This window comes from Vicugna pacos, chromosome 22 (assembly GCF_048564905.1).
Source record: "Vicugna pacos chromosome 22, VicPac4, whole genome shotgun sequence".
Taxonomy (NCBI): Eukaryota; Metazoa; Chordata; class Mammalia; order Artiodactyla; family Camelidae; genus Vicugna; species Vicugna pacos.
This window is the reverse complement of record NC_133008.1, coordinates 20,676,115-20,703,603: the sequence shown is the minus strand read 5'-3', so window position 1 is coordinate 20,703,603 and position 27,489 is coordinate 20,676,115. Positions and strand designations below refer to the sequence as shown.

The window sequence follows — 27,489 nt, the reverse complement described above, 5'->3', positions numbered from 1 at the left end:
CCAGGATGCTTTGTGTAGCAGCTCTCGCGAGAGACGCAAGGCGCTCCCAGCCCCGCCCCGTGCGCCTGCTTCCGCCTCCCTGTGGCGGCGGCTTGTTGTTGTGGAGGCCAAAATGGCGGCTCAGGCGGCGGTGGCTGCCCAAGCGGCGGCGGCCCAGGCAGCGCAGGCCGAGGCGGCCGAGTCGTGGTACTTGGCGCTTCTGGGCTTCGCTGAGCACTTCCGCACTTCCAGTCCGCCCAAGATCCGCCTGTGCGTGCACTGCTTGCAGGCCGTATTCCCCTTCAAGCCACCACAGCGCATTGAGGCCCGAACGCACCTGCAGCTCGGCTCGGTGCTCTACCACCACACCAAGAACAGCGAGCAGGCGCGCAGCCACCTGGAGAAGGCGGTGAGCGCTGGCCGGGTCGCGAGGGAGGAGGCGCGGGCTCTTTTCCGGGATTGGACTGATGGGCCCGCGACCCTGGCGGGCGGGGGCCGCTTTGGCCGTTCCTCGGGGACCTGGAGCGTGACTTCCGCACGAGCAGCAGGACCCCGAAGCTGTCAGCCTTTCGGGAGACCCAAGGGTCTCGCCTGTGCCTTACTTAATGTATCTGGTGGCAGGTAGAGGTCTAGGACCGCGTTCAGGGTACTCTTAGAGGAGCAACAGGCTCCCCAAATTCTTCGGGTTTTCAGGAAAATGTCATCTTTGGGCACCCGTGGGGACGCCCCCAGATCGGTCAGTGGGTCCAGCAGCTTCTAGCTTCTCAGGGCTAAGGAGCGTCAGCCTGAACTGTCCTTTCTGAAGTCACTCGGGATAGGGGAGGGTCCAAGTGACAGTCCAGGCATCTCCCGAGAATCTGAAGTTTGGTCTCTGAGGAAATCTAGGAAAGCATCCTCTCCCAGGACACGGAAGTCTGATAAGGGTCTAGAGGGTATTGTGCCTCCACTAGTGATGCAGGGGAGTCATTGGTGGGAGACAGAGGCCCAGAGTTTAGAGTCGGTCAGTTGAGGTCCTTTAAGGAGGCAGAACTGAGCGGGGTCTGGATTCCAGGAGCAAGAGCTCCTTCTTTCTTCGTATCCTCCCATGATTTCTCTTCCTCCCACTGTCCACTGATCCGCCCCCTTCAAAGGGCAGGCCCTGTCTCCTCATGTTAACTTGTGGGATCTTGGTGTCTCAATGTGGGAAAGTGGTTATCATTCTGCCCTTTCTGGCTGTGGAGTTGCTTCTTTTCACTGTACTCCTGTCAGTGTCTCCATTTGCCATTTACCCAACTCTATTCTGCTTAAAGGAAAAACATTTTGAATAGAATCGACTTCAATTTGAAAAGCGATTTGAAAAGCGTCTTGATCTGAGGTAAATCTGAGCCCACCTGTAGCTAGTAACAAGTTGCCTCCGGGAGAGCAATCATATCTTGTTTTGCAGACTGTAAAGTCCTTGCTTGATCAACTTCTTTGTTTAGTCCTTGCTTGATCAACTCTTTAGTCCTTGCTTGATCAACTTCTTTGTTTCAGGAGTGAGGCAGTATGGGCCCAGAGGGGTGAAGTGATTTTCCCAAAACCACACAGCAAGTTATTAACAAAACTGGGCTCAGACCTAGGCTCAAGATCGCCAGGTTCTATGTCAAGACCATAAGTCACTGTTGTTTTTGTGAAGTTTTTTTCCTTTCATTCATTCAGCAGATATTTAATCAGCTCACACCAGATGCCAAGCCCTATTCTGCCCACATAAGCTTATGTTTCTGTGAGGGAGACAAACAATGAATGCATAGTAAAAGGTTAAGCAGTGATAGGAGAGCCATCAAAAATGTGGACCATGATGAAGGGATGGAGTTGATGAGAGCTAGTTTTGTCAGAGATAGGGAGTAAGTCTTTATTTGTGGGAGTGACATTCAAACAGAGGACTTAATGGGGTGGTGGGGTAAGCCTTGAGAACCTCTCGGGGTATGAGGTCAGTCCCTTGCAGTGCCCAAGATATCAGTGACTGGTTGATGTCAGGGTCTCTCCTGGGAAGTGACGAGGCTTCAAATGAACTGTTAGGCTTCCTTGGGTGTTGGGGGGAGGGGGTGGGCTGTCGGCTGTGACTGCGCAGGCCTCGTGACCCAGTGCCTTTATGAAGTGGATGTGCTGGTTCTGAAGCTTTCCCTTCTCTCAATTAACAACAGATCTTGCCACCTCCTTCCCCTTGTCTCAGGGCCATTCAGCCTATTTTTTTCCTTTTCTTTTAATTAAAATATAGTTGACATAAAGACATTGTGTTACCTTCAGGTGTACTGTGTAGTGATTTGACATTTGCGTGCATTATGAAATGATCACCATGATAAGTCTAGGAACCATCATTCCCTGTTCAGTTATTACAGTATTATTGATCATGTACTTTATGGTGTATATTACATCCCCATGGGTTGCTTATTTTATAACTGGAGGTTTGTACCTCTTAACTACCTTCACCTGATCCATCCCCACCACCCAGCTGCCATCTGGCAACCATTGTTTGTTCTTTGTGTTTATGAGTCTGTTTTCATTTTGTTTGCTTATTTGTTTTGTTTTTTAGATTCCACATATAGGTGACATCATGCAGTATTTGTCTTTCTCTGTCTTATTTCATTTAGCATAATACTCTCTAGATCCGTTTATGTTGTTGCAAATGTCACGATTTTATTTTGTTTTAATGGCTAAGTAATAGTACCTTGTATTTATATACCACGTCTTCTTTATCCATTCAGCTATTTGTGAACACTCAGGTTGCTTCCACATCTTGACTATTTTAAGTAACGTTGCCATGAACATTGGAGTGCATATATATATTTTCAAGTTAGTGTTTTTGTTTTTACTCGGTAAATACCCAAAAGTGAAATTGCTGGATCATATGGTAGTTCTATTTTTAATTTTGGGGGGAAACTCCATACTATTCTCCATAGTGGCTGCACCAATTTACAATCCCACCAACAGTGCACGAGGATTCCCTTTTCTCCACATCCTCACCAACACTTGTTATTTGTTGTCTTTTTGATGATAGCGATTCTGACAGGTGTGGGGTGGTATCTTGTGGTTTTGATTTGCATTTCTCTGGTAATTAACATCTTTTCATGTGTCTTTTCGTCCTTTCATGGCCATCTATATGGATTCTTTTAAAAATGTCTGTTCAGGTCCTCTGCCCATTTTTTAATTGGGTTTGTTTTTGTTTTTGTTACTATGTTGAATTGTATGAGATTTTTGTACATTTTGGGATATTAACCTCTTATCGGATATATTGTTTGCAAGTACAATCGACCCTCCGTATCAGTGGATTTCACATTTGCAGATTCAACCAACCAAGGATTCCAGGGCTGACTGTATTCATTGTTCTACACCATTTTATATAAGGGGCTTGAGCATCTGTGAATTTTGGTATCCTCAAGGGCTTCTGGAACCAGTCCCCTGAGGCTGCTGAGTGACGGCTGTATCTCCTCCCATTCAGTAGGCTGCCTTTTTGTTTTGTTGATTTCCTTCCCTATGCAAAATCTTTTGTAGTTTAATGTAGTCCTATTTGTTTATTTTTGCTTGTGTTTCCATTGTCTGGGGAGACAGATCCGAAAAAATATTGCTAAGAATGATATCAAAGAGTGTACTGCCTATGTTTTCTTCTAGGAGTTTTATAGTTTCAGGCCTTACACTTTAGTCTTTATCTATTTTGAGTTTATTTTTGTGTGTAGAGTGAGAAAGTAATCCAGTTTGAATTTTTTTGCACATGGCTCTCCAGTTTTCCCAACACCATTTATTGAAAAGATTGCCTTTCTCCATTATATTTTTTTGCCTCCTTTGTCATAGATTAATTGGCTATATAAATGTGGGTTTACTTCTGGGCTCTGTATTCTGTTCCATTGATATATGTGTCTGTTTTTTGTGCCATTACCATACTGTTTTCATTACTGTAGGTTTATAATATACTTTGAAACCAATGATACCTCCAAGCTTTGTTCTGTTCTTCTTTCTTGAGATTACTTTGGCTATTTGGGGTCCTTTGTGTTTCCATATGATTTTAAACATTGTTGTAGTTCTGTGAAAAATGCCACTGGTACTTTGAGAGGGATTGCATTGAATCTGTAGATTGCCTTGGGTAGTATGGTCATTTTAACAATATTAATTTTCCCAATCCATGAGCACAGTATTTTTTTCCCATTCTGTTTTGTTGTTTTCAGTTTTTTTCACTGATGTCTTATAGTTCTCAGAGTGCAAGCCTTTTATCTCCTTGGTTAGATTTATTTCTTTTTGATGCAATTGTAAATGGGATTGTTTCTTAATTTCTCTTTCTGATTGTTATTAGTGTATAGAAATACAACAAATTTCTGTATGTTAATTTTGTATCCTGAAATTTTACTGAATTCATTTATTATTAGTTCTAATATTTTTGGCGGCATCTTCATGATTTTCTATATATGGTGTCATATAATGTGCAAACAGTGACAGTTTTACTTCTTCCTTTCCATTCAACTTGTTTCTAGCAGTGGTTCATAGTTGTTACACCTTTCTTTCAGTCATGTGCATCCCCAGCTGGAATTTTGTCCAGATTTCAGTTAAAGGCCATTCTCTGTAACGTTTTCTTTCTGCAATTGTTTGTGATCTCCTTTTGCATTACAATGCAGGCATGCTGTCTTTAATCTTCATTCTTTATTAGTTGTGCATTTTTTCCAAACTAGGCAGCTGTCAACTTTTATTCTTTCCTTTCCCAAACTTACTAGGTAGAGAATCACATGTTCTCCATTTAGAAGTGGTTTGCTAGTTTCTAGTCCTAAAAAACACATGGCCAGAGAGATTCCAATTTCTCTTCAGGGAGCCAATCCAGAGCAACAACAACAACAACAAAAACTAGCAACTTTTTTAGAAAGAAGGTAAATGACTCTCAGGGATTTGGGGACTGTTTTCTTCTTGATCATTCCCCTTGCTGTTCTAACTTATAAGTGCTGTAGGTAAAATTTTAAGTGGCCTTGGAACTTAGTGTACATTCACCTTTACCTGTTTTTTTTGTTTCTTTTCCTGTTGTTTTCATTGTGTTTTTCTTTGTCTGTAAGAGACCTTAACCTTGTTGGTAATTGCTTTTATATATATTTAAGGTTAGATTATTATTTCTGTTTCTTCAACTGTCTTTGTAAACGTTCTGGAAGAAGTGTGTATATACTCATACTCACCCATCTGCTTCATCAATTCGACCAACTTTGAAGGAATCATTTGTGAAAGGTTCCTATCAGAGGCATAGAGGGTATTTCTCCCTTTCGTCAGCAGCTTTATTGAAGTTGCAGCCATTGGTCTCTGTGGTACCTGCCTCTGCAGGCCTCATTCCCTGGGTCTGCTCAGCAGATCCTATAACTATTATGGTGCATGACAAGACACTTTACCTGGGAGCCTTCCCTTTTTGATTACGGTTTTGGCAGTGATGTGGATGTATCAGTAGGATCCTTGACTGCTCTGGGACACCTTTACTAAATAGTTCATGATTCTAAAGGATGTTTCTTTACTCAGAAATCTCTTGGCTAGATAATTCATGAAGCTGTTTCTGCAGGTTGTATCAGATTGTGTTCTTCTTCACGTAATTTTTGCCTTGTTACCTTTCCTTTTGCTGCTCACCTATTCCTGTGTGAATTTTCAGTTTTGTCTTGTCTTATATTCACTGTTTTTCAAGCAGACAGTCCCTTTTCAGTTATTTGCCCTTCCACTGTGGAATCAAGAATCTGCATGTCTGTACTTGGATATATATTTATCTCACCCTTAACTTTCTTACTCTTGATTACATTCCTTTTTATCCCTTGACCTGGAAAGTGCATCATCATCTTTAGACTCTCCTGATTTGAAAGCCACAGAAGATAAAGTACTATTTCTCTGGAATGGATTGTTTGTTATTTGTTATAATCCAGGCAGTCATTCTTTCCACAGTGGACTTTTCTGACTGCAGCATCCATGTTGATACCATTAATTGCTTTCTCTGTGTGTTTGCATTGGGGCAGCTTTTTAGTGATGGTTTTGCTTGTCTGACTTAGAAAGCAGTTCCAAACTGTGTCAGTCAGACACTCCTTAATTCTGTTTCCAGGTTAGGCTGGCTACCTTCCCAGCAAGTGATTAAATGCCTCCCTTTCTTTCTTAAGGCCTGAAAGGGCTCACTTCTGGACCTTTTATCATTAGGCACAGCTGGAGCAGGTTCACAGCTGTGTCCTGCTAAATTCCCTGCCACATCAGTTGGGAGCAGAACCTGGTGCAGAAACTGCATTTTCATGAAGAGTGGTCTGTGCTCCCTCCTGTTCTCATTTTCTTCACTCAGTGAGTCTCCTCTGACTTCAGGATGTGATATGTGTTTAGGAACCATCCCTTCGTGGTTCTACCAACTTGCCTCCTGCCTCCCCTGCAACCTCTAGTTCTTCCAGTTCCTGCCTGGGAATTGAATTACTATAGTGTTATTGGTGCCTTCCACATGCCAGGCCCTACATTCATGCTTCTTGGAGCACTGTCTCTTTGGATCCTCAACAAACCCACAAGGTAGGAATCACTTCCAACTTGCTGATGATACTGACCAGAATGCTTGTAGCCATGGTCACACAACAGAGAGAGGCAAGGCTGGCTCCTAAATGCTGTGCTACCATCCCAGAAGAACTGCAACTGATAACGATTTCCACACATTTTGGTGACTTAAAAAACCTGATTTTTTTTTTAAGTTACCTTAGTTTCAAGGTACAAGAAGCCTTGAAATGCTCTCAGCCCTAAGCTGAATACGTTAGGGATGAAAAGTGTGCTGATTCCAGCCCTTCCACCCTTCAGGGTACGTGCTGGCCCTGTGGTGACCCTTGCTTTTCCTGAGAATCCCAAGGTGACCCCAGAGGCTTCTGGTAGGGTCATTCACATGTCTGCTTCACACCTGCCGGCTGTCTGGCGGTGAAAGGATTCTTACTTTGGCTATTTTCCCATGACAAAGAAGAAAACATAAAAGCTATATTTTAATGTTACAAAGTGAAATACATGACGAGGTCACAACCTGTAAGATACCCTACATACTTTATTTGTGAGATGGGCATACTTTCTAATATCTATAGATTTCTGATTCATGAATTTATATTGCAAATGTTAAAAGATACAAAAGCAAAGTGATTTGATTGGCGTCTGACTGAAAATCCCAGACATTGGGCTAGTCCTGCAGCTTCAGGAATGGATCGTCTCAGGGACAGCTCCAGACATCACTGACACTGATGCCTGAGCAAGAAACACTGATGTCTGAAGATAGGGAGATGTCTGATGCTGTTTAGGAACTAGGATTTTGTGTTTGAAAGGCATAAGCCTCAGTTCTGTGACCATTTGTGCGTAAGGAATCCTTCATTTCCTGGTGATGCTAGATAGTCATCATTCATGCAACAGATGTTTCCCAAGTACCTCTTGTGTTTAAGTCCATTCGAGGTACTGAGGACACAGAACCATGATGAGGCACATTATATGGGGCATTATCTAACATCTCCCATTGGTGTGTGTTTAAAGTGGAGGCCATGGTATATGCATGAGAGAATGGTGGCAGGTCATAGCCCTGGGAATGGATGCTAAGGACCACTAGGATCCAGCCCCTCCAGGTCTTCAAGTGTTGCTAACTCCCGCATGGGTCCATACCTCAGACTTCGTCCTCTGGCCCCTAGAACAGTGCTCCTGACACCTCCTCACATTGGTAGACAAGGCCTTCGAGAGGGTTTGAGTCTTAGACCTTTGGACATGTTACTTCCTGGCTCTCCTGGTGGTCACTCAAGTCCCCAGGGCGATGTGATGCTTTCTCCTGCCCTCAGGTCAGAAAACAGAGAACTGGCAGAGACAGAAACTGATCATTGACACATCTGGCTCATAGAGAAGAGATACAGTAGGGCCCAGCCTAAGTGTCTGTGGAATAGATGTTAACCACACAAAAGCCCCAAAGGGAGAAGGGATAAAAAGCCATAGCTATTAGGAGACATTTGATAGGCTCATTTAGTCCTGGGCCTGGCAACACAAGCCAAGGCACTGGAGAAGTGGGCAACTGGCTGTGTGTCCCTTCTCAGTCTGCCCACCATGGACGTGCCTTCGTGGACTGTCCTTGCCTCCAGTTTGGAGTGTGCTTTGTGCAGCAAGGAGAGCATCTCTGGGCCACAGACTTGAAGGACGGCTTTTTTGCCACACCTCTTGTTGCCCTCTTCACTTTGGTTGAGGGGCAGCGACACACAGGTGAGGTCATCGTTACGTCAGGTCCTGAGGCGTGGCCAAGCTTGACTGGGAAACTCAGCTGTGCGTGGCAGGTTTACTGAGCACACTCTCTCTGCCTTGGCTATCCAGGCTGGGTTGTTTAGAGCAAGCCGCACGGAGCTCCAAGTAGAAAGCAAATGCCACTCACATGTGTCAGAATTCCTTTTATCCACCCTGTACTCTCTCTAAAGGGCTCCCCTTGAGCCTGGAGGCCTTGTCCAAGGTAGGTCTTATACATGGAGATTGAATCATGGAACCGCAGAATCTCAAAGTTGGACCAGATCTTAACATGTCCCTAACCCAGTTTTTCAGTCACACAGTTACCTTCATGGTGTCCCATCCCTCCTCCCAGTTGGTGGTCTTCAGGAGTGTCTCTTGCTGGACTACCGTTCCCCATGGGGAGGAGTGACTTCTGTAGAAGACAAGGCCTGACTTCTGTGTTCACCAGCTTCGTGACATCATATATGTGTGGCTAGAGCCAGGCCCATCCCCACTGTCCCTGTAGACAGCCTCCAGCTGAGGAGCCTCATTACTTCTGACTCTGTTCTTCTGGGGGCCCTGAGTGCTTCCTGACCCTGTTTCAAGGGGCCTTGGGAGGGGACGCTCAGGCTGGCTGCAGAGTGTCTTTTACCTGGGCTCTGCACATGTGCATGTGTGCGTATGTGTATGTGTGAGAGAGAGAGACAGACCGGAGCCTAGTGGCTCTCCAGCGTGCTCTCTCTGTTCCTCTGTACCTTTCTTCCATTCCTACAGCTCCTCCTCCTGGCCCACCTGTGTCTTTCAGGCAGCTGGTCTCCAGACCAGCTTCAAGTCTTCCCCAGCCTCTTTGGTGATTTCCCTGGGCACTGCTTACTCAGCCCCAGAGACATCTCTAGTCCCAAAGCTGCCCGCCTGGCCTCACTGGCCCTTCTCCCTGGTAGCCAACAGACTAATGAGCCTTCAGCCTCTGGCTCCTCTTCCTCCTCCCTCTGCATCCTTTGCTACATTTAGAATGCTCTTAAAACTCAGATCTGATTAGATGCTTTTTTTTTTTTTTAATGCTTCTGACTGGGTCAGTCTCCAGGGGTGACATTGGGGCATTCTGACCCACAGTCACCACTGCCACATGAGTGGCACAGAGACCCAACAGGACTTCCAGCCTTACCTCCCTGGCCCTCTGTGCCATTTTCATAGGCTCTTCTTTGCCTAGAGAAACTCCTGTTCCCACTTTGCCTGGGAACACCTATCCTTGCATCCTTGCCCTTCAAGGCTGAGCCCCGGGCACCCGCAACCTGCACACACACTGTTCTCTCACAGAGCCTAGCAAGTCAGAGTCATCTGTTAGGCTCTGGATATGCCTTCCAACAACCGCCAAGGCTCTGTGAATGTTTGCAGGACGAGTGTGTCGGCAGGAACAGCATTAGGCTTGAGTCTTGGGTGGTCAGACAGACTATGGTCGGTGTTGTGTGTGGTGGACTGCCCTTGGACCTCTCTGCCTCCTGTTGGAATGTGAAATTCCAGGGCACAGTTATCCCCAAGCAGGAGCATGTTGTGTGAACCACGTCCCAGTATGTGTACTAGCAGAGAGGGATGGCGAGCTCAGATCTCAGAATCATCTCTGCCACCTTTAGCCAGGCGCTGCCCACATCAGTCCTTCCTGGAGTTCTCCTTCCTCCCTTCTGAAGCTAAGTTTGCTCATTTCCCAGCATTTTTTAAATGTCATTTTTCCAGGAAGGACTGAGACATACCCTCCAATTGTAATTGATTGCTCATGTCATGACTGGCTGTTGGTGTACTGCAGTGAGTAGCATGTGGTGGCCCCTTTGTGCTCCTTCCCCTCCTGAAGCACTGCTGCCATAGTAGGAGCAGGCTCCAGCTCTCACTCCGGAGCCTGGCAGGACAGGAAGCCCATCAGTAGGGGAGCAAGTGTATGTTCCCCTTCCCCCAGGCCCACTCTGCTGGATCAGAGGAAAAGGGAGCCCCCCCTCTCAGGCTGAGCAGGCCATCTTTCTGCTTAACTGAACACCTGCAGCCTTTGGTGACAAGACAACCTGTGTAAACCCCAAAATGGAGCCAGTTAAGTGGGCACCAAGCATTTGGCTCAGGATTAATCCTTTTTTCTTTCTCTTTCAGTGGTTGATATCACAACAAGTATCCTTTTCTTGGTACTGTTCCCTGTAAGGAAAGCTCCTTCTAAGTGAAAAGAACTTGAACTTGAATACCACCTATAATGCACCCTATGGGTTTGGTCTTTGCCCCACAGACTTCCGGGAGCATCCCTGCTCGGCTGTGGCTACTCCTTCAGACCAACAGCTTCTGGGTGCCTTGTTCCTCTTCATGCCCCAGCATCTAGCTCCACACACAGCCAGCAGTAAGCTCAGGGATCACTGGGGTGCATATGTGAACTTGGGGTTCCAAAGTGGGTGGGGACGTGCCTGTCCGGCCAGTCTCTGCAATATAAGAACCTTGAACTGTGGCTCTTTTAAACTGACCTTTTTGCAATGTCTCTATTTCCTCAACTGGACGTCATTAGATCCCACAGTTTGAAGATGTTAAATTTGAAGCAGCAAGTCTTTTGTCTGAATTATACTGTCAAGAGGTAAGAACATATGATGGTTTCTGAAAGCAGACTTCCTCTTCCTGTAGCAGAGACACAAAGGCAAATTGGGACTCTTAGGACTGGACTCCCTTCTGGCTTTTAACACTTCCCATCACTTTCCTATCCCGCACCTGGCCTAGGGTATCCATGGGTGATCCCTTGCAGCAAAGGCCAGCCGAATCTTTTTCTGTCGAGTGCTGTTGGAAAACAGCCTTGTTCCTAGGCTAAAGACGATTAGTTCCTGAACAAGTTCACATAGCTTACCTTCTTGATCTGTTTCCTGCTCTCAGGTATAGCTGAGAATCATCTTTCTCCCACTTTGAGCAGTATCCGTGTTTCATGACCCCAGCCCCTCTCTCTGGTTGCAGAACAGGAAAGATGACAATTGTTATCCAATTTGATTTTGAACTAAAGCTACTTTTAGTATAGTTGAATGGGGAGGGTTTTTTTTTTTTAAGTTTTCAAAGGTTTTTTTTATGTTTTGGGGGGGTAATTAGGTTTATTTATTTATTTTTAATGGAGGTACTGGGGATTGAACCCAGGACCTCATGCCTGCTAGGCACTCACTCTACCACTGAGCTGTATCCTCCCCCATATGGGGAGTTATTTTAAGATCAATGCAAAAACTTCCCAGCCAGTGAGTCTAATAAAATATCTTTTCTTCTTTAATAAAGCAAATTGGCAACCCACAGATCCTTTGGTAAGTGTGAATAGGAATGGCCTTCTGTCTCTGCAGCTGCTGCATAAGGAATCCAGCTTGCTGCCAGCTTGTTTTTTCCTCCCCAAACTTGACTGTTTCCTTTCAGAATTCTGTTGATGCAGCAAAACCACTGCTGAGGAAAGCGATCCAGATCTCTCAACAGACCCCATATTGGCACTGCCGCCTGCTCTTCCAGCTCGCTGTGAGTACTGGGGGCTGGCTGAGATGCTTGGGTGCCTGTTGGGGGCCATGACCTTAGGGCACAGTTGCCCCAAGTACAAATAAGCAGACTCCGGGACATACAGGTCTTCCTCAGGATGCTGCTATAAGCAGGTGGGGATACAGGAATGTTTCTTTGAACTGCTCACAAGTACCCTCCAGACGGGCCCCTCAGCAGTACTCAGGGTGTTGGTGGGAGCTGACCTGGGGCCTAGTCATCATGTTCCCCTCCCTCCTAGTGCTCCCTTTGGCCTGCATTAATCAAAGTATAGGGAGCATTTCTTGCCAGATCCACTCTGTCTTCTAAGAGCTGTACTGAGATTTCAAAGTGCTGCCTCTTGGGCAGCAGATGCTGGAGTCAGAGCTTTTCTCCGCGAGCCCACTTTTGGGCATGCTTGGGTATGGCCTCACCCTGGGCTCCACACAGCCCCTCTGCCCCAGTCTCCCTTAAGCTCCTCAGATGGAGGCGGTGCCTGGTCCCTGTGGTCTGAGATTTTCAGGTGGTCAGGGACTCTCTGGGCTGGGCTTTCCTGCTGCAGTGGAGGAGCCTGCAGGCCAGGGTCTGGGTTAGGCTCCACCATGAGGAGTGCCTCTTCGTCCTGGGCTCTGCCCATACCTCCCCTTCACTGGCCAGCCTCCAGCCTCTCCTGACCCTGACACAGCCTGCCTACCAGGCCACCTCTTGCCCACCGTCCATGACAAATTTTAGCCCTTATCATCTGCCTGTGCACACGGTGGGCCCTGGGCTGGAAGTGTCCCCTGCCCTCTGGGGGAGCCCTTTATTGCCATGAGATTTGGCTCAGAGGATCCTCTTCTGAGAAGAGCTCACCCAGCCAGGGTCTACCCCTCGGGCTAGCTCCTGCCCTGCACCTGCACCTGCAGTATCTTCCTTTAATCCTCCCATGTGCTTTTGTGCCTGTTGGCAGAGGAAGAAGCAGGCCAGGCAGTGAGTCACCCTCCTCTGGTCACTGAGTTGGTGAGTGCTGTGAGCATGCAGGAGCCCAAGATCTCAACCAAGGCCCTGCAGGTGTCCCTTCCTTTCATCTTGTTAAGGTTTCTAGGTTAGAAACTCCCATAGACACTTACCCCTGAAAGAGCTCCTCCTTGTTTGAGGCCCCTCTGGTTGCTCTCCTAGCGACTGGCCCCTGGAGACAACCTGTAAAGCATGCAGGCACACTCACACAGCCCTGGAAGGGTCTGCACCCATAAATGGTAACTACTGGCTCTATGAACTGTTAAGCTTAGATGATAAACACTGTAGGCAAAGTGGAATTCAGTACCCAAAGCAATTAATGTTGATGAGATAATATGCTTAATTTAGCTCAAAACTGACACTGAGGCAATTTTGTTGACATGGGGAGTTTAACTCGCCAATCAAGCAGTAAGGTCAGATACTGTAAAGCAGGCAATTTGAAAGTGAGGGTCATTGCTCTTTCTCCTTTTCAGCAACTGCACACACTTGAGAAGGACCTGGTGTCGGCCTGCGACCTCCTAGGTGTGGGAGCCGAATACGCCCGGGTGGTGGGATCCGAGTACACACGGTAGGCACCCTCTCCCTGGGCGCCTGTTCCTCTTACTTGGAAAGAGTTTGGCCGTCTTGATCCTGGACAACAAATAGAAGTGGCATTTCAGTATAAAATGATGGCCACTTTTATACATTTGCACAGACACGCAAATTAAAGTAGCTCCAAGATGTCTTTTGCCCCCTCAATATTTGCAGTGAGTTGTTGAATTGACTGAGGGTGAAGGGCAGCTGGCACTCTCAGCACCATTAGCACTTGCGTGTTTCTAGTACGTCTTGAAATAGAAAGGGTTTATATGGTTTGCTGGCCTGGTCCCCTTCATGGCTCAGATGGAAGAGTGGTATTTGTAGAGTGTGGGCAGAGTGCTTGACAGCCAGTGTCCCCACTCAGGGGACACCCAGGAGTTTTTAGATACATAAAAGGAGAAAGAGTAAGTGGACACCTGTGTAAAAGAAGGGACATAGGTTCATGTTATGCATGAAACTGCTCAATCTGAGGACTAGTTCCTTGGAGTTGAAGTCAGGGGTCAGAGGCCACCAGTATTTCACTGTGTGCCCTCTAAGAGGGTCTCCATTCTGTGTCTTTTTTCCCCAAGGAGAAGAATCCTCTGTAGTAGACAGACTCCAGGCAGCAGTGCTTTTATTTTGTTGTGTGCATTGGGATTTTGGAAAGTTATATAATACAGAATCCAAGCTTGTCCCATGGGTTGTTGGTACAAAACAGCCCCTAATTCCGTTCTTTGAGCCCTAGACTTGTGAGTGCTCACAAGGGTCCACATAATTCCCCTTGGGCTGTCATCCCTCTGCCATCCTGCCCTGGGATGGCCCCGTGTTCCTGGCCCTTTTTGTACCCCTTGTGCTGCAGCCATCACTAGGTACAGGGTGACACTCATGCCTTGCAGGGGATGGAGACAGCCACATACTGCATGTGTTCACTCACAAGTGTCCTCAGACAGGCCTCTGTGCTGCCATAGGTGGGCAACCTGGGTGGGCTTCACCAAGGTGTGACACCTACAGGTTCCTGATCTCAGAAGTACAGCCTAGTGATGTGACAATTATGGAGACCTTGACATGAAGTTCCAGGCCTTAGATTTCAACAGTCAGATAGTAGACCCTAGAGTGTTCATGCCATGAGGGAGCAACAAGGAATGGCAAGGTGGCCAGGAGTGTAGAAGTCTCTCTGTATGACTGTGACTCACCCCCTGAGCTCAGTCTCCTCACCTGGAGTGATGCCCACTGGATAGGATGTCAGCTGCAGTACATGGGGACTCTGCACAGACTGGCAGGACAAAAACTTAGGTATTAAACAAGTGGGAGCCCTGCAGACTTTGCAGGACCACAGCCCCACAGCTGATCCTAAAAGCAGTGGTCCTACCCTGACGCCAATGCACTCAGGAGCCTCCGGGGGCTGGAGTGGGTCTGGACTGCTCTGGCTCCCTCCCCTGTTACTTTGACTGTTTCCTAAATGTTTTAATGTGTTTGTTTTATTATGTTTTTTCTTGCTGACGACAGTAGTACATGCTCATTTAAAAAGTGTAGAAAGATTTTAGAGAGACAATAGAAATCTGGCCTTGCCACCCCTGAGGGTGAGGACAATGGACAGTGAGCCTGCTGGCGTGCCTAGGCTTCCTGAGTTTCATCCCCTTAACCCTAAGGAGAACCTGAGGGGGCTTGGCTGGTTATAGGCAAGGAAGTGGGGTTACAGAGGGGCCACAGTGAGGCATGGATTTGGATTCAGGCACTTGGGCCTGATCACTCACCCCCCTTCTCCCTCTGACTACCCCTCTCTTTTCCAGGGCGCTATTCCTACTCAGCAAAGGGATGGTAAGTGGAGACTGGGTGGGATGGGGCCAGTGTGGTGGACACAAGGCTGGGTCCCCACGGGTTTATCATGACCTTGCCTGCATGCTATAGTGTGGCCCCTTGGGCAGCCGACCCTCACACATGGCAGGCAGTTGAGAGGGCAAGCTCCTTTCCCCTAGCTGGATTCAGAGGTAAAACTCAGATTCCGGGTTGTGAGATTGGTGCTGAGGAAAGAGCAGCCTGGGTTGGAGCTGCCAGCAGTCCCACAGTGGGTGGGTGGGTGGGTCGCAGTCGTGTCTACCAGCAGGGTCTCCCAGCACGTGCGCCTCTCCCTCCCCAGCTGCTGCTGATGGAGCGCAAGTTACAGGAAGTTCACCCGCTGCTGACCCTATGTGGACAGATAGTTGAAAACTGGCAAGGGAACCCCATCCAGAAAGAGTCTCTGCGTGTCTTCTTCCTGGTGCTTCAGGTGACCCACTACCTGGATGCCGGGCAGGTGTGTAGTGCCTCCCACAGGAGGGCTGCTGGGGAGCAGATGGGTGGTAGGTGGGCCTCGGGCTAAGACATCAGCTGTGTTGTTTCTTCCTATCCCTCACCAGCAGGCACGTCTGTCATTTGGGGCTCAGTTCCCCCATGGCCCTGTAGTGCTCTGGCATGAGGGCACTCCAAGAGTGGGTCTGTCCCATTCCTGTCCTCATAGCAGGAGTAAATGTGGCCTCACACACATCCACTCAGTGCATTAGCGGTCAAAGGCCTCTAAGAGCATTTTGGGGAATCCATCAGAATCAACTGGGGACTCTGGCATGCAGCAGGTACATTCCAGCATTGTCTCTCCACCACCGCCCAGCTGTTGACAGCTTTGTGGGGTTCAAGTAGGGACTGACAGGGTCAGTGGTTGTCTGAGACAAAACCCTGTAACCCTCATGTGGCTGAGGAGCAGCTGTACCTGTACATGGGTGAATGTCTCAGCCTTTTGGAGGGGTGCTGCCCCATCTGCCCTCTCCACCATGTCACAGTGACCAGCCACAGGTGGAGCCTGGCAGCAGTGAAGGCCCCAGAAAGTGCAGAGTGGGTCTCTCACTGGTAAGGGGCTTCCTTTGATCCCCCCACCCACACTTACCTTTGCCTGTTGCCCTGAGCACTTCACTCAACACAAAGTAACACAAAACAGACTCTCACAGGGTGCTGACGGCTACGGAGATGGCCTGTAGGGCCTTGGGACGGGGCTTCCTGGTGCAGAGGACCCAATCTGTCCGAACCACAACACCTGCAGGCTTCCCAGTGGCCACTTCCCACCTGCTAGGGTAACCAGCCCTGCCTGCTCTTTTGGAGTTGCTGCAGGAAGGAGGAAACTGGGCTGGAGCAGGGTCTTTGGACAGGCCTCCCTCAGGCCTTGGTGTCAGGCCCAGCAGTGAGTGGTAGTGGAGCCTTAGTCCCACAGATGACCTGCCTGGCCCTGCTGGTGCCTTGAAAGCTGGCTGACCCAGCTGGGTGTGGCAGGAACTCCTGGGAAGGAAGGGTTGAGGGGTCAATGGGTGGGCAGGACCTGGCTAGCTGCCATTCTGGGGGCTGCCTCCTAAGGGTGGGTGGCACCTGATAGGAGCAGACAGGCGCTCAGGTGTTCAGTGCTGTCCGCCTACTACAGGTAAAGAGCGTGAAGCCTTGCCTGAAGCAGCTGCAGCAGTGCATCCAGACCATCTCCACGCTGCACGATGACGAGATCCTGCCCAGCAACCCTGCCGACCTCTTCCACTGGCTACCCAAGGAGCACATGTGCGTGCTTGTTTACCTGGTGAGTCCCTGGAGGGTCCAGGGACCAGGGTCCCAGGAAAGAGAGGAGAGGGCCCTAGTGACCACTGCTGTCTGTTGTTGTCACAGGTGACTGTGATGCACTCCATGCAAGCTGGCTACCTAGAGAAGGCACAGAAGTACACAGACAAGGCCCTCATGCAGCTGGAGAAGCTTAAGAGTAAGTTAGGCTCTGTGGGGCTCAGTGGGTCGACTTGCCCCCTGGTGGGCAGCTGGACTACCACCTCCTATGCCAGGCCTGACGGACCTTGAAAGATGGCAGCATGAGTCCCTGCCCCATGGGTCTTATTACCCCAGTTGGCAGATTGGGGTGATCTAGGTTCTGGCAAAGCAGGCCAGGCCTGGGCTGGATCCTTGATCAGAATGGAAAGGGGTGCAGGGGAGTGTGTCTCTGTCCTGTCCCCCTCAGTGCACAAGATAGCCATGAGGGTTAGTGGGACCCCATCCAGGCCCGCTGGGGCAGCAGTGCTCAGTTGAAACAGGTAGTGGCTGCTTTTGCTGTCTGTCATCAGTGTGACATGGATCATGCTTAAGATGAGGACTGGATTGGAACTGACCAACAGCAGATCCTCTGGAAGTGGTGGTTCTTCCTAGGTGCTTGGCTAATCCATTCTCTGGGATCAAAAACCTTTGACTAGCAGGAACCCAGAGCCATACATGTCTCTGGCTGGCTCGGCACCCTTGTTAACTTCATTCACTCCCTGTGCCCTTGGCAGTGCTGCTGGGGAGGAGCCTTAGAGCCAGAGAACCAAAACCTGGAGGGACTGTGGCTCTTTCCCTCTAGATGAGTTGGGGAAGTGCTGTCTGGTTCCAGTGTGTAGATAGCGCTCAGGGCAACCAGAAGCCTGGGATTACCCAGTGCTGCCTGAGGCCTGTTGCATAGTCTTTCCTGGGAGACTTCAATGTTTGTAGAACCTGTTGTGTCCGGAGTGCCTTTGAGCACTCAGCTGGGTTGGGATGGGATGAGGATGGAAGACAAGCCCCTCCAGGAATTTCTTACTCTTAGAATACTCTGGTTACCAAAAGCTGACCATGAGCTTGTTTCCTCAACTGGACAGGGAGATGAACCCCCTTGCCTAAGGGTGCTTTGGGCACTGAGTTAGGTGACAGACTGGGTGCTGGGCCAGTGCCCAGGAGGACAAGTGGGCTCAGACCCAGGTAGCCAAGGGGCCGGTGTGGCAGGAGGGCTTAAAGCCCACAGGAGGCATGGCTGGGATCAGTGTCTCCTCAGTTGTCTGCTCCACCCGAGCTTTGAGTGCTTACCCCTGCCTCTTGCCCCCAGTGCTCGACTGCAGCCCCATTCTGTCCTCCTTCCAAGTGATCCTGCTGGAGCACATCATCATGTGCAGGCTTGTCACGGGACACAAGGCCACCGCGCTGCAGGAGGTGAGGCCAGAGGGAGCCACACAAGATGGGAAGGCTGAGGAGTAGGGTGGTTTGAGTTTGCTGGGCCTTGGAGGCTGTCACACAGGAGAATATAAATTTGCCCAGTGCATGTTAGCAAGACGGTTTCTGTCATTTGACTGTAACATGACAGTTTACAACCCTACTGGACACAGTTAATCAGAGAATCTGTTACAAAAAGCAACTGGCCTTTCCCTAAAAGTTTGCATGCCCAAGGAATGTGGGGCCTGGGGATTTAGGATCCCCAGATGGCAATTGTAGCTCCTCTCTTGCCCTATGATCTATAATCCCTAATGTCTACCTTCCTGAAAGGGCACGGGGGCCTTGAGTAGGGTGAAGGAGCTCCGTAGCTGAGACACAAGTTGGAAAGGGAGAAGGCAGGTGATGGATAAGGGTCGCCATCCTCACGGAGGTCAAGTCTGCATCTGGCCCTCACAGAGGTCAAGGCTGCATCTGGCCCTCACAGTGGGCAGATCTGCTGGAACTCTGTGCCCGGGTTAGCATAGGTGGGACATGGGCACACCCACCAGCTTTGGGGTCCTTCCCCAATGCTGCGAGGACACTGGGTCCCATGGTACAGGTCACGTGACATCAGACATGCTCTCTCCCGGCAGATCTCCCAGGTCTGTCAGCTGTGCCAGCAATCCCCTCGGCTCTTCTCCAACCACGCAGCGCAGCTGCATACACTGCTGGTGAGTGTGTGAGGCCTGCCAGCCCCTAGCCCCATCCCAGTGAATAACCCCGTAACCGCCACCCTAGGCAGGATCTTGAATCTTTCCAGTGAATAACTATGATCACCACCCCAGGCAGGATTGGGAACTTTATCAGTGGACTTCATTCTGACGAACATCTCATCAAGTCCAAGTTGACTTAGGTCCCAGGAGGCAGGAGTGATTAAGCATGCCAACTTTCTTCCTCTTCGTCAGGGTAAAGCTCTGATACAGCTGGCTCAGTAGAGTCACGTCTCAGGCTCGCTTGGGTGCATCTGTGTGGCCCCAGGCGAGCTGCACGTGGCTCCCAACCTTCAGCACCTCCTTATTCCAGGGCCTGTACTGTGTCTCTGTCAACTGCATGGACAACGCGGAAGCCCAGTTCACCACAGCCCTGCGGGTAAGGTGCCGGCCCTCACTTTATGGGGCAGGCGTTGCTTCTCAGTAAGGAGTCGGGCATGGTCTGTGATGAGGACAGCGGCCATACAGAACCGTGGTCAGCGGGTGACTCCGCAGCATCCAGCCTAATGCCGTCTGTGACAGTGATGCATCGTTCATCCAGGACTTTCTGGGTCAGGCCTTTTACTGCTCAGATGCAGACAAGGCCAGCACGGGCAGCACAGCTTGCTGAGGGATAGCTGTGAGCAAGGGGGCTCCTGGCCAGCCTGGGTGGGGTGTCCCCAGCTAACTCAAGAGGGCAGCTCAGGAGGAGGTTGGGCAATAGGGATGCCATTTGGGCCAGGCCGGTTCAACCACTATCACTCAGGATTCTCAGTCCTCCCAACAGCCCACCAGGTGGCATTGATTTGTGTCACAGCTACTTTGGGCCCTAGTCAGCTGCTGCTGCTCACTACAGTGGTGCCAGGACCACCCCATGTTGCCCGTGGCTCTGTGAAGGTCTCTTAGTGCCTCCTTCCCCATCTCACCTCCTACAAGTGGCTGCTGCTGCTTTGGTTCAACATCAAAATTCCCAGCGGATGGTGTGTGCTCTAGCAAGTCCTCCCCAACAGGCTGGGAGGAAATGCAGCCAGGACTTATACCCAGCCCCCTCATGACCCCAAACACATGCTCTTCCTGTGGCCCTGTGACAAACATCTCAGAGCATCTTTGCTCACTTCAGAAGACCCTCTGGACCTCCTTGGCACCTGCTGAGGTCCTTCAGCTTGGGATCTACGCTTCCTAGGCGCCCTCGGCCTCTTGTACAACTGTGCTCACTCAGTCCCATTGACAACACTCAGCCCCACAGGGTCTGGACTGTGCGCAGGCTACACAGATCGGTCCCTCTTATGGCCATTTTTGTTCCCCCAGAGGAACTGGAGACAATGATCTGTCCCCCATTAGCCTTTGGCAATATTTCTGGCCAGCTTCAGCTTCCTTCCACGCAGGCTCCTTGCCTCCCCCAGTGTGTCAGCACACACTGAGGTCCTGGGGTCACCGCCTGTGGTGTGGAGAGGGGAACCACCCAGGTCTCGGTATTTATTTATTTATTTATTTACTTTCTTTAGGTCTCAGTATTTAGAGATAGCAGAGAATAGATCCAACTATAGTGTGTTCTGAGGGCAGGATTAGAGGCAGCTGGCTTTTCTGTTTCCTGAATTTCCCATAATGTGAATGATGGTTTTATAATGAAAAGAACTAACAGTTTTGTTGTCCTTGGGTTCAGGAGGCAAGGAGTGTATGTTTGGAATGGAAAGAATAAGGAGATTCCAAGGTAGCCTCTGGAGTGTTTGGGTGGCTCTGATGTCACCAGGCAGCCCCTAGGTGACCTGACTGTGCCCAGCCCCCTAATGCCCTGTGTCTCCATTCCAGCTCACCAATCACCAGGAGCTGTGGGCCTTCATCGTGACCAACCTGGCGAGTGTGTATATACGGGAAGGAAATAGACACCAAGAGGTAGTAGGTGACATGCTTCATGTTTGGTATCCTTTCTTCCAACTCTTACTTGGAGGCGGGTGTTTTGGGGGTGTTCTCCTGGGCACCAGCAAACCTCAACAACCCCAGAGTATTCGCCCTCCAACAAGGGGTTCCATGCAGTCTGAGCACAGGTGTGGCTGGGGGAGTTCAAGTCTAGGACAGAAACATTTCTGTAGCCAATTAACACTTCTCCTTACTGAAAACCAGCCAAGCTTTGTTGAATCCCTCAGAAAAAAAAAACAAATTGTTCTACCCTGAGCTGTCTGTTCTAGAAAGTTAGTGAGGCCTTATAGCTCAGTTCTGAGGAGCAACAGCTTGGGCAGCTATCTACACTAGACTCCTAGGTTTGTCTGGTGTCCCAGCCTCCTGAGGTGGGGAGGTAGGCTAGAGCTTGGCCTCACAGGATGAGTACCCTAACACAGGGTTCCCCTTGTAACATCCCCTTAGCCTTGTGATTCCCCTCCAGCCCTGGGATCCTGCCTCTGGAGTATCTCAGATTCGGCCACTTGTCTCTACCCCCGCTGTCTTCATTTTTTTAGTTCAGGCCACTATCATCTCTTGGCTATAAAAAGTCTGACTATCCCCCCAGATTCTTGGTTGGTTTGGATGCTTTGGGCAGAAAGCCTAGTCCGTTGCTCCAGCAGTCAGGAAGCACAGTGGGCAGGGTCATGAGGGCCTGGTATGGCCTTGGTGGGTCTCAGAGGAGTTTGGCTCCCTTGCATCTAGCCCTGACCCCAGTGTCCACCTCCTGAACAAACTGTAGGGGTTACTGGATGCAGCTTCAGCCCACTTCAGCCCTCATCCCCCACCTTCCCTCCATACAGCAGCCAAAGAGGACCTAAAATGTCTGCGCTGTTGCAGGTCCTGCCTCTTTCCCCAGCAGGTTGCTCACAGGCAGGGGATTTTAGGTAAAGGCACGTGCTGTGAGATTGGGTCAGGAAATTGCAGGCAGCCCTAGTTAATTTACTAGCATATTTGGGGCCAGACTCTCTCATGTTTAGAAATGTGGAATCATCCTAACTTGCAGACGTTTCTCTCACAGCTGTACAGTTTGTTGGAGAGGATCAATCCAGACCACAGTTTCCCTGTCAGGTAGGTGACTCCAGGCCCCAAGTTCCACTTTACCAACTATCTTGTGCTTTCTCTCCTCTTTGGGGTGATGTGAGCACTCGTGGGGCGCCAGACTGCCCCATGTACCCCAGTGCCTCACACACACCCTGCCCACTCCCCATTTGTAAATCTGCTGCTTTCACAAAAACTCCACCAAGGTGTGACACTCCGCTTTCCCCTCAGCTCGCACTGCCTCCGAGCAGCCGCTTTCTACGTGCGTGGGCTCTTCTCCTTCTTCCAGGGACGCTATAACGAGGCCAAGTGAGTACTGGGAGAGGGCAGGCAACCCCATACCTGGCACCTCCCGGCCTGGCTCACTGGGTGTTTCTCTTCTCCCAACAGCACATGCCCAGGCCCCCTGCCCCACCCTTCCCATCCCTCGCCAGGCAGGCTCTGCTCAGGGCCCCAAGGCCACTGCTGCCTTTTCCTCCCCGAAGCCCTCCCCATGGGGCCTCAGTGTCTGTTCTCACGTAGGCGATTTCTGCGGGAAACCCTGAAGATGTCCAACGCAGAGGACCTGAACCGGCTTACGGCCTGCTCCCTCGTGCTGCTGGGCCACATCTTCTATGTGTTGGGAAACCATAGGGTGAGTATTGAGGGCCAGGCTGAGGGACAGTGAGCTGGTGTGGTGCTTAGTGAGGCATGAGTGGGCACCAAGCAGTGGAGCGCCTCCCATTCTGTGCCCTGGAATGATCACATCTCAGCGACCCCTCGCTCCCCATTGTTCCATTAGGCTCAGCCAGGGCAGAGGCACCCTGGCTCAGACAGCCTGGCCAGGCAGGGCTGGGAGAGTTTGGGATTCCTGGAGGATGCATCTCTGTGCAGATGGGGCCAGTGTTGGCCACAGGCAGTAGTTCAGCAAAACCCCAGGGCTCGGTGGAGCTAGAGCTGGTCAGGCTGCCCAGAGCTGGCAAGGCTAAAAGCAGGTTCCCCTTTCGTGTTAATACCTGGGCGTGAAGAGGTATGTCCTCTCAGCCACAATCCCAAGGATTCCATCTCTGCCCATCACATATGGTCACTCTCACCAACAGTGTCCCCTGGAGCTGGTCCCCACCCATACCAGCTAGTCTCTGGTGTGATCAGTTGACGCTGACTCTCCCCACCTAGGTGTGTACATTGTTGCCTGCTCTAACCCATCAACCTCACAAGGTCTTCAATTTTTTAAGAAAATATTTATCGGTATAAAATATGTCATGTTCATCATAGAAAGTCTGAGACACAAAGGAAATCATCTTTGATGATTCTGTCTCCCAGCTCTTTCCATTGCCCACCCCTGCCCATGCATAGGTTTTGTCAGGCCATTTTATAATCTTGTATCTTGTCTTTTTCTGCACCACTGTGTCAGAGCTTTTTTTTAATGGCAATGAGAATTTTTAAGTGATATCAGCTCCATAGTTTAGTCAAAGTCACTTTAGCTGTTTTCATGGGATAGATAATGTAGGGCACTTGTCTTGGCCCATAAAATTTCATCTGATCAAACCCCAGGACTTCCAACGAATGAGGTTTTTTTTTTGATGAGCGTAGAGCATCCCACCTCCCCACAGTCGTGTGACAGGCATTTGCAAGGGCAATATGCCCTGCAGCTGTGGCCTGAATTCTGGGGTCATCACCACCCTGAAAGGAGGAGGACCAGTACTGGGTTCTCCCTTCTGAATGTAGCTCCACTCCTTCTAGAACGCCCCAGTCACTGAGCAACAGGGAAGGCAGTGACCTCAGTGTGCAACTGGGTGTTGTACAGGGACAGAGGTCTCAGCAGGAGGCCCCACTAAGTGCAGGTTGCCTGCCTTGTATGTCGGTGTGTGGCTGTGATTACATTTCTGAATGGGGAGATTAAGGTCACATAGCCCCAAACTGCAGACCCAGGCTTGGTCTTGTTTGTTCAGAAGCTTCCAGAAGCCACCTTCAGTGGAGCAGTATGGGCAGAACAGCTCTTCAGCTGTGGCTTCCAGTTCATGTTCGGAGCAGTCCCAGAGCGAATTACAGAGCTTATTTGGAAACCTTCACTGCTCCCTGTGTGCCCGTGCCCACATTGGGTAACATGGAGCTACCAAGAGCCCTCAAGTCCAGGCCCAGCCTCACACTACTGCAGGTCTGGGGGCAGACACAGCCTGCCCTGGGCCTGCCAGGCCAGAACATACACAGGCATTGCCAGTTTTGTGGATGGCCTCATGCAGGCCACCTGTCAGGATCACACGAATCTCTGAAACCAGGTTCTGTGCGGGCAGCCCCAGACTGGCATGGGGGAGCCTGCCTGGGAGAGCCAAAGGGGACTCTTCCTCCTGGCAGCTTCCCGAGGCCCAGCCCCAGGTCTGGAGGAAGAGAGTAGTTTTTTCTGTTCTGTTGTACATTCTGAGGTCTTGAAAGGGTTTGGTTCAATTTTGAAAAGTTCTGAGACCCACCTGGAGCTTATCTTCAAGGTGCTGGCCAGGGGGCAGCATAAAGTCATTGAACTTTTGTGTCACTGTGGAGGCATACCCTGGACAACCTGGCTGTGTTGAACCTGGGTCCTCCAGAGTTGATTATAAGGATTTATATGTCTCTGGGCTGTTATAAGTGTCCCCCAGGCTGCATGGGGTTGCCACATGGGGAGTTCTCTCTGAACCCAACATTTAGGCCAGCAGGTTTGTGGTCTGTAGGTTGGATGGAGTGAAAGCAATGCTGCTGGTCACTGTAGGGTCAAGGATGGGAGTTTACAGCCCCCAGTGGCTCTCACTCAGCTAATCCTGGGGACTGAGAGGGGTGGCACTGTTGCAGTCACATGGTGGTGTCAGGGTTGGAGGGTTAACACATCCTGGTGCCCCACAGCCCCATGTGTCTGAAGTGGTTTCCTACAAGAGCTGGCTCCTATGTAAAAGGAGCCTCTCTCTTTTGTCCATTTAGCCCTTATCACTCCGACCAGGATAGACTGCTGCCTCTTCTCAGCCTTGGGACCCTTGAATCTGTATTTCTAATTGACTCTTGATATGGGTCCAGAGCTGACTGCCACCAGTGCCTTTTTTCTCTAGTTAGAAAGACAAAGGCACATAGAGTTGCCTGTGGCTGTGTCCCAGTGAGGAGGCACATGCAGAGTCAAGGAGTGGGGGCAGTTTATTTTTCCCCCGAGGTGGTCGAGGAGTACTTCAGAGAGGGTCCATTTGAGATAGGCTCTGAAGTAGGAGTAGAAATTTGCCAGGTTGTAGGAGGAGGTCACAGGTGGGGCCCAAGCTGTCCCTGCCACCAGCCCCGTAGGAGGAGGTCACAGGTGGGGCCCAAGCTGTCCCTGCCACCAGCCCCAGCCACCCCCAACTCTCCTGCTGCTCTTGATTGACAGGAAAGTAACAACATGGTGGTGCCAGCCATGCAGCTGGCCAGCAAGATCCCAGACATGTCGGTGCAGCTGTGGTCATCAGCCCTGCTAAGAGGTAAGAGATCAGGACTTCTGGGCAGAGCCTAAGGATAGAAGATGCTGGGTAAGCCCCGCTCGCCTCTGCTTCAGACTGGACCTCTGCAGGCCACAGCCCCAGTTCTAGCACATTCTCAGGCTTCTCAGGAGGCCCTGTTTGAGGACAGTAGGCTCATTCATGTAGTGAGATCAACACAGGGTCTGATTCAGTCTCTCTGGGACCCACAGGGCTGGTCCTTGGCATGTGGGTGAAGACTTGGGCTGTGAGCCATGGTGCTTGGCCTCAGTTTCCTTCCCATGAATGGAAGGATGTTCTTGGTACAGGGAGAGCACCACCAGGTGTCACTGTTGTTACTGCTGCTCCCCCATTTACAGATTGTGAAACTAAGGTCCAGAGACATAACCAGAGCCCTGGAGAGGAGGTAGAAGACAGGTTGCTCACATCTGCATTCATCCTGCCTCATAAATGAGCATTGGGTGCCTTGCTTCCAGCTAGCCCCTGGGTGCCCAAGAGATAGCCAAGAGATCTCTGGGAGGGCCAGCTTTCACTGCCCCACCAACCCTTGAATCTGCCCCTGTAGGCCTTGCTGCTCATCCACCTCCAAGGACATACGACACAGGAACATAGGAGGGCACATGTGAGGGCTGCTGGCAAGGAGGCTTTGCTGACCTTGAGACAGGGCTTAGAACAGGTGATGCTCCAGGCACACAGAAACCCACTGGTGGAGCTGGGGTTTGACTTAGAACTCCACCCATACCTGAGGGGAGGGCATGGGTGTGGTGGCAGGCCAAAGCAGGCCCATCCTGTGCGCGTATCCCACCCTCAGACCTGAACAAGGCCTGTGGGAATGCCATGGATGCCCACGAAGCCGCCCAGATGCACCAGAACTTCTCGCAGCAGTTGCTCCAGGACCACATCGAGGCCTGCAGCCTCCCTGAGCACAACCTTATCACGGTATGGGCATGGGGTGAGGGATATGAAATGGGGGTGCTGGTTGGCTCCTCGGGGCTAGCTCACCTGGCCTATAGCCTGGGGGGCACGCTGCTGAGGTGGGAAGTACACACTTGGCGACCATCTCCTTGCATCTCTCCAACAATTTCTAACTTAGCCTGGCCTCAGGAGCCCCCTTGGATGGGCAAAATGGCACCACATGATGCAGGCTGCTTCCTGGGGGCCCATCTGACTTGAGTGTGGAAGACAGAGGGCCCTGGCTGGTGACCAGCCCAAGGAGGGCAGCATTCCAGGTGCAGACATGCAGCCCAGCGTACCCCTGCTCCTCTCTAGGAAGGACCTCACCTGTGTGTCCTCTCCCTCCTGCAGTGGACAGACGGCCCGCCCCCTGTGCAGTTCCAAGCTCAGAATGGACCCAACACCAGCCTGGCCAGCCTCCTGTGAGGCCCCTGGAGGCCACTCAGCTTCTCGGGGCCTCCGTGGGACCTGGTGTGTCCCTGACTTCCACCCAGACAGCAGTTGAGCTTTCCTTGGAGGCGTGCTGGCGTGACCATCCCCAGGCTTCTTTCTTGACTGTCTCCAGAGCTTCCAAGTCCCTGGGGAGTGCAGAGGGCTGATTCCTGTCCTCCCAGGAAGGGCCTGCTGGCCATTCTTGCCACGTACCAGGATGCAAGGCTTGCAGGTGGGATGTTGGAGTCGACTTTGCAGAGCCATCCTTCAGAGTGGACTTGAACTGCCCATCCTGCTTTTACATCTGAGTCATCTTCGAGGGAGTGTTTCTGGGTGGGGAGTGAGGTGCCAGCCACTGGCCGGGTCCTGATCCTGCGTGCTGAGACAGTTGGTGCCCCCAGGGTATCACCACAACTTCCATCGCCTAGACCTCTATGCTGGGCTAGAGGGTTTGCTCATGGCAGCTTACAGTGCCCAAAGGCAAGACACCAGTTTCTGTCCCAAAATTAGAGGGAAGAAGAAATTGCGCAAAAAATGCGTGTCTCACAACAGTGCTTTTCCCAGCTTGCCTTTCTCTCCAGTGTCCATCCTTCTGAGAGCTGGGGCCTCTGGTTAAGGGCCCTGGGGGACCCAGGAACTTGGCTTCCAAACATCTGCATCTTGACTGGATTCACTGTCCAGCCATAGGGGTGCATGTGCTTGTATGGGGTGTGCATGTGAGTGCGTGCGTGTGTATGTGT

General features: G+C 50.5%; 1 protein-coding gene across 1 annotated transcript; it reads left to right on the top strand.

Annotated features, from left to right (window-relative positions):
- The first annotated feature begins 81 nt into the window (after positions 1–81).
- MAU2 (MAU2 sister chromatid cohesion factor) lies at positions 82–27,050 on the top strand. The gene is made up of 19 exons (XM_006199023.4): positions 82–388; positions 10,309–10,326; positions 10,709–10,774; positions 11,581–11,676; positions 13,140–13,234; positions 15,012–15,039; positions 15,359–15,514; positions 16,664–16,810; positions 16,897–16,987; positions 18,110–18,213; positions 18,846–18,923; positions 19,276–19,341; positions 20,751–20,837; positions 21,898–21,947; positions 22,149–22,226; positions 22,440–22,551; positions 25,276–25,366; positions 26,175–26,302; positions 26,669–27,050. Exons 1-19 carry the CDS (start codon positions 113–115, stop codon positions 26,741–26,743), a joined length of 1,842 nt encoding a protein of 613 aa, XP_006199085.1. The 5' UTR covers positions 82–112; the 3' UTR covers positions 26,744–27,050.
- The last annotated feature ends 439 nt before the right edge of the window (positions 27,051–27,489 follow it).

Excerpts from the sequence above, each read along its gene's own strand:
- MAU2 (XM_006199023.4), top strand. The coding sequence starts at position 113 with ATGGCGGCTCAGGCGGCGGTGGCTGCCCAAGCGGCGGCGGCCCAGGCA. Across the intron at positions 11,677-13,139 it reads GCCTGCTCTTCCAGCTCGCT|CAACTGCACACACTTGAGAA; the intron begins GTGAGTACTGGG and ends TCTCCTTTTCAG. Across the intron at positions 22,227-22,439 it reads GGACGCTATAACGAGGCCAA|GCGATTTCTGCGGGAAACCC; the intron begins GTGAGTACTGGG and ends GTTCTCACGTAG.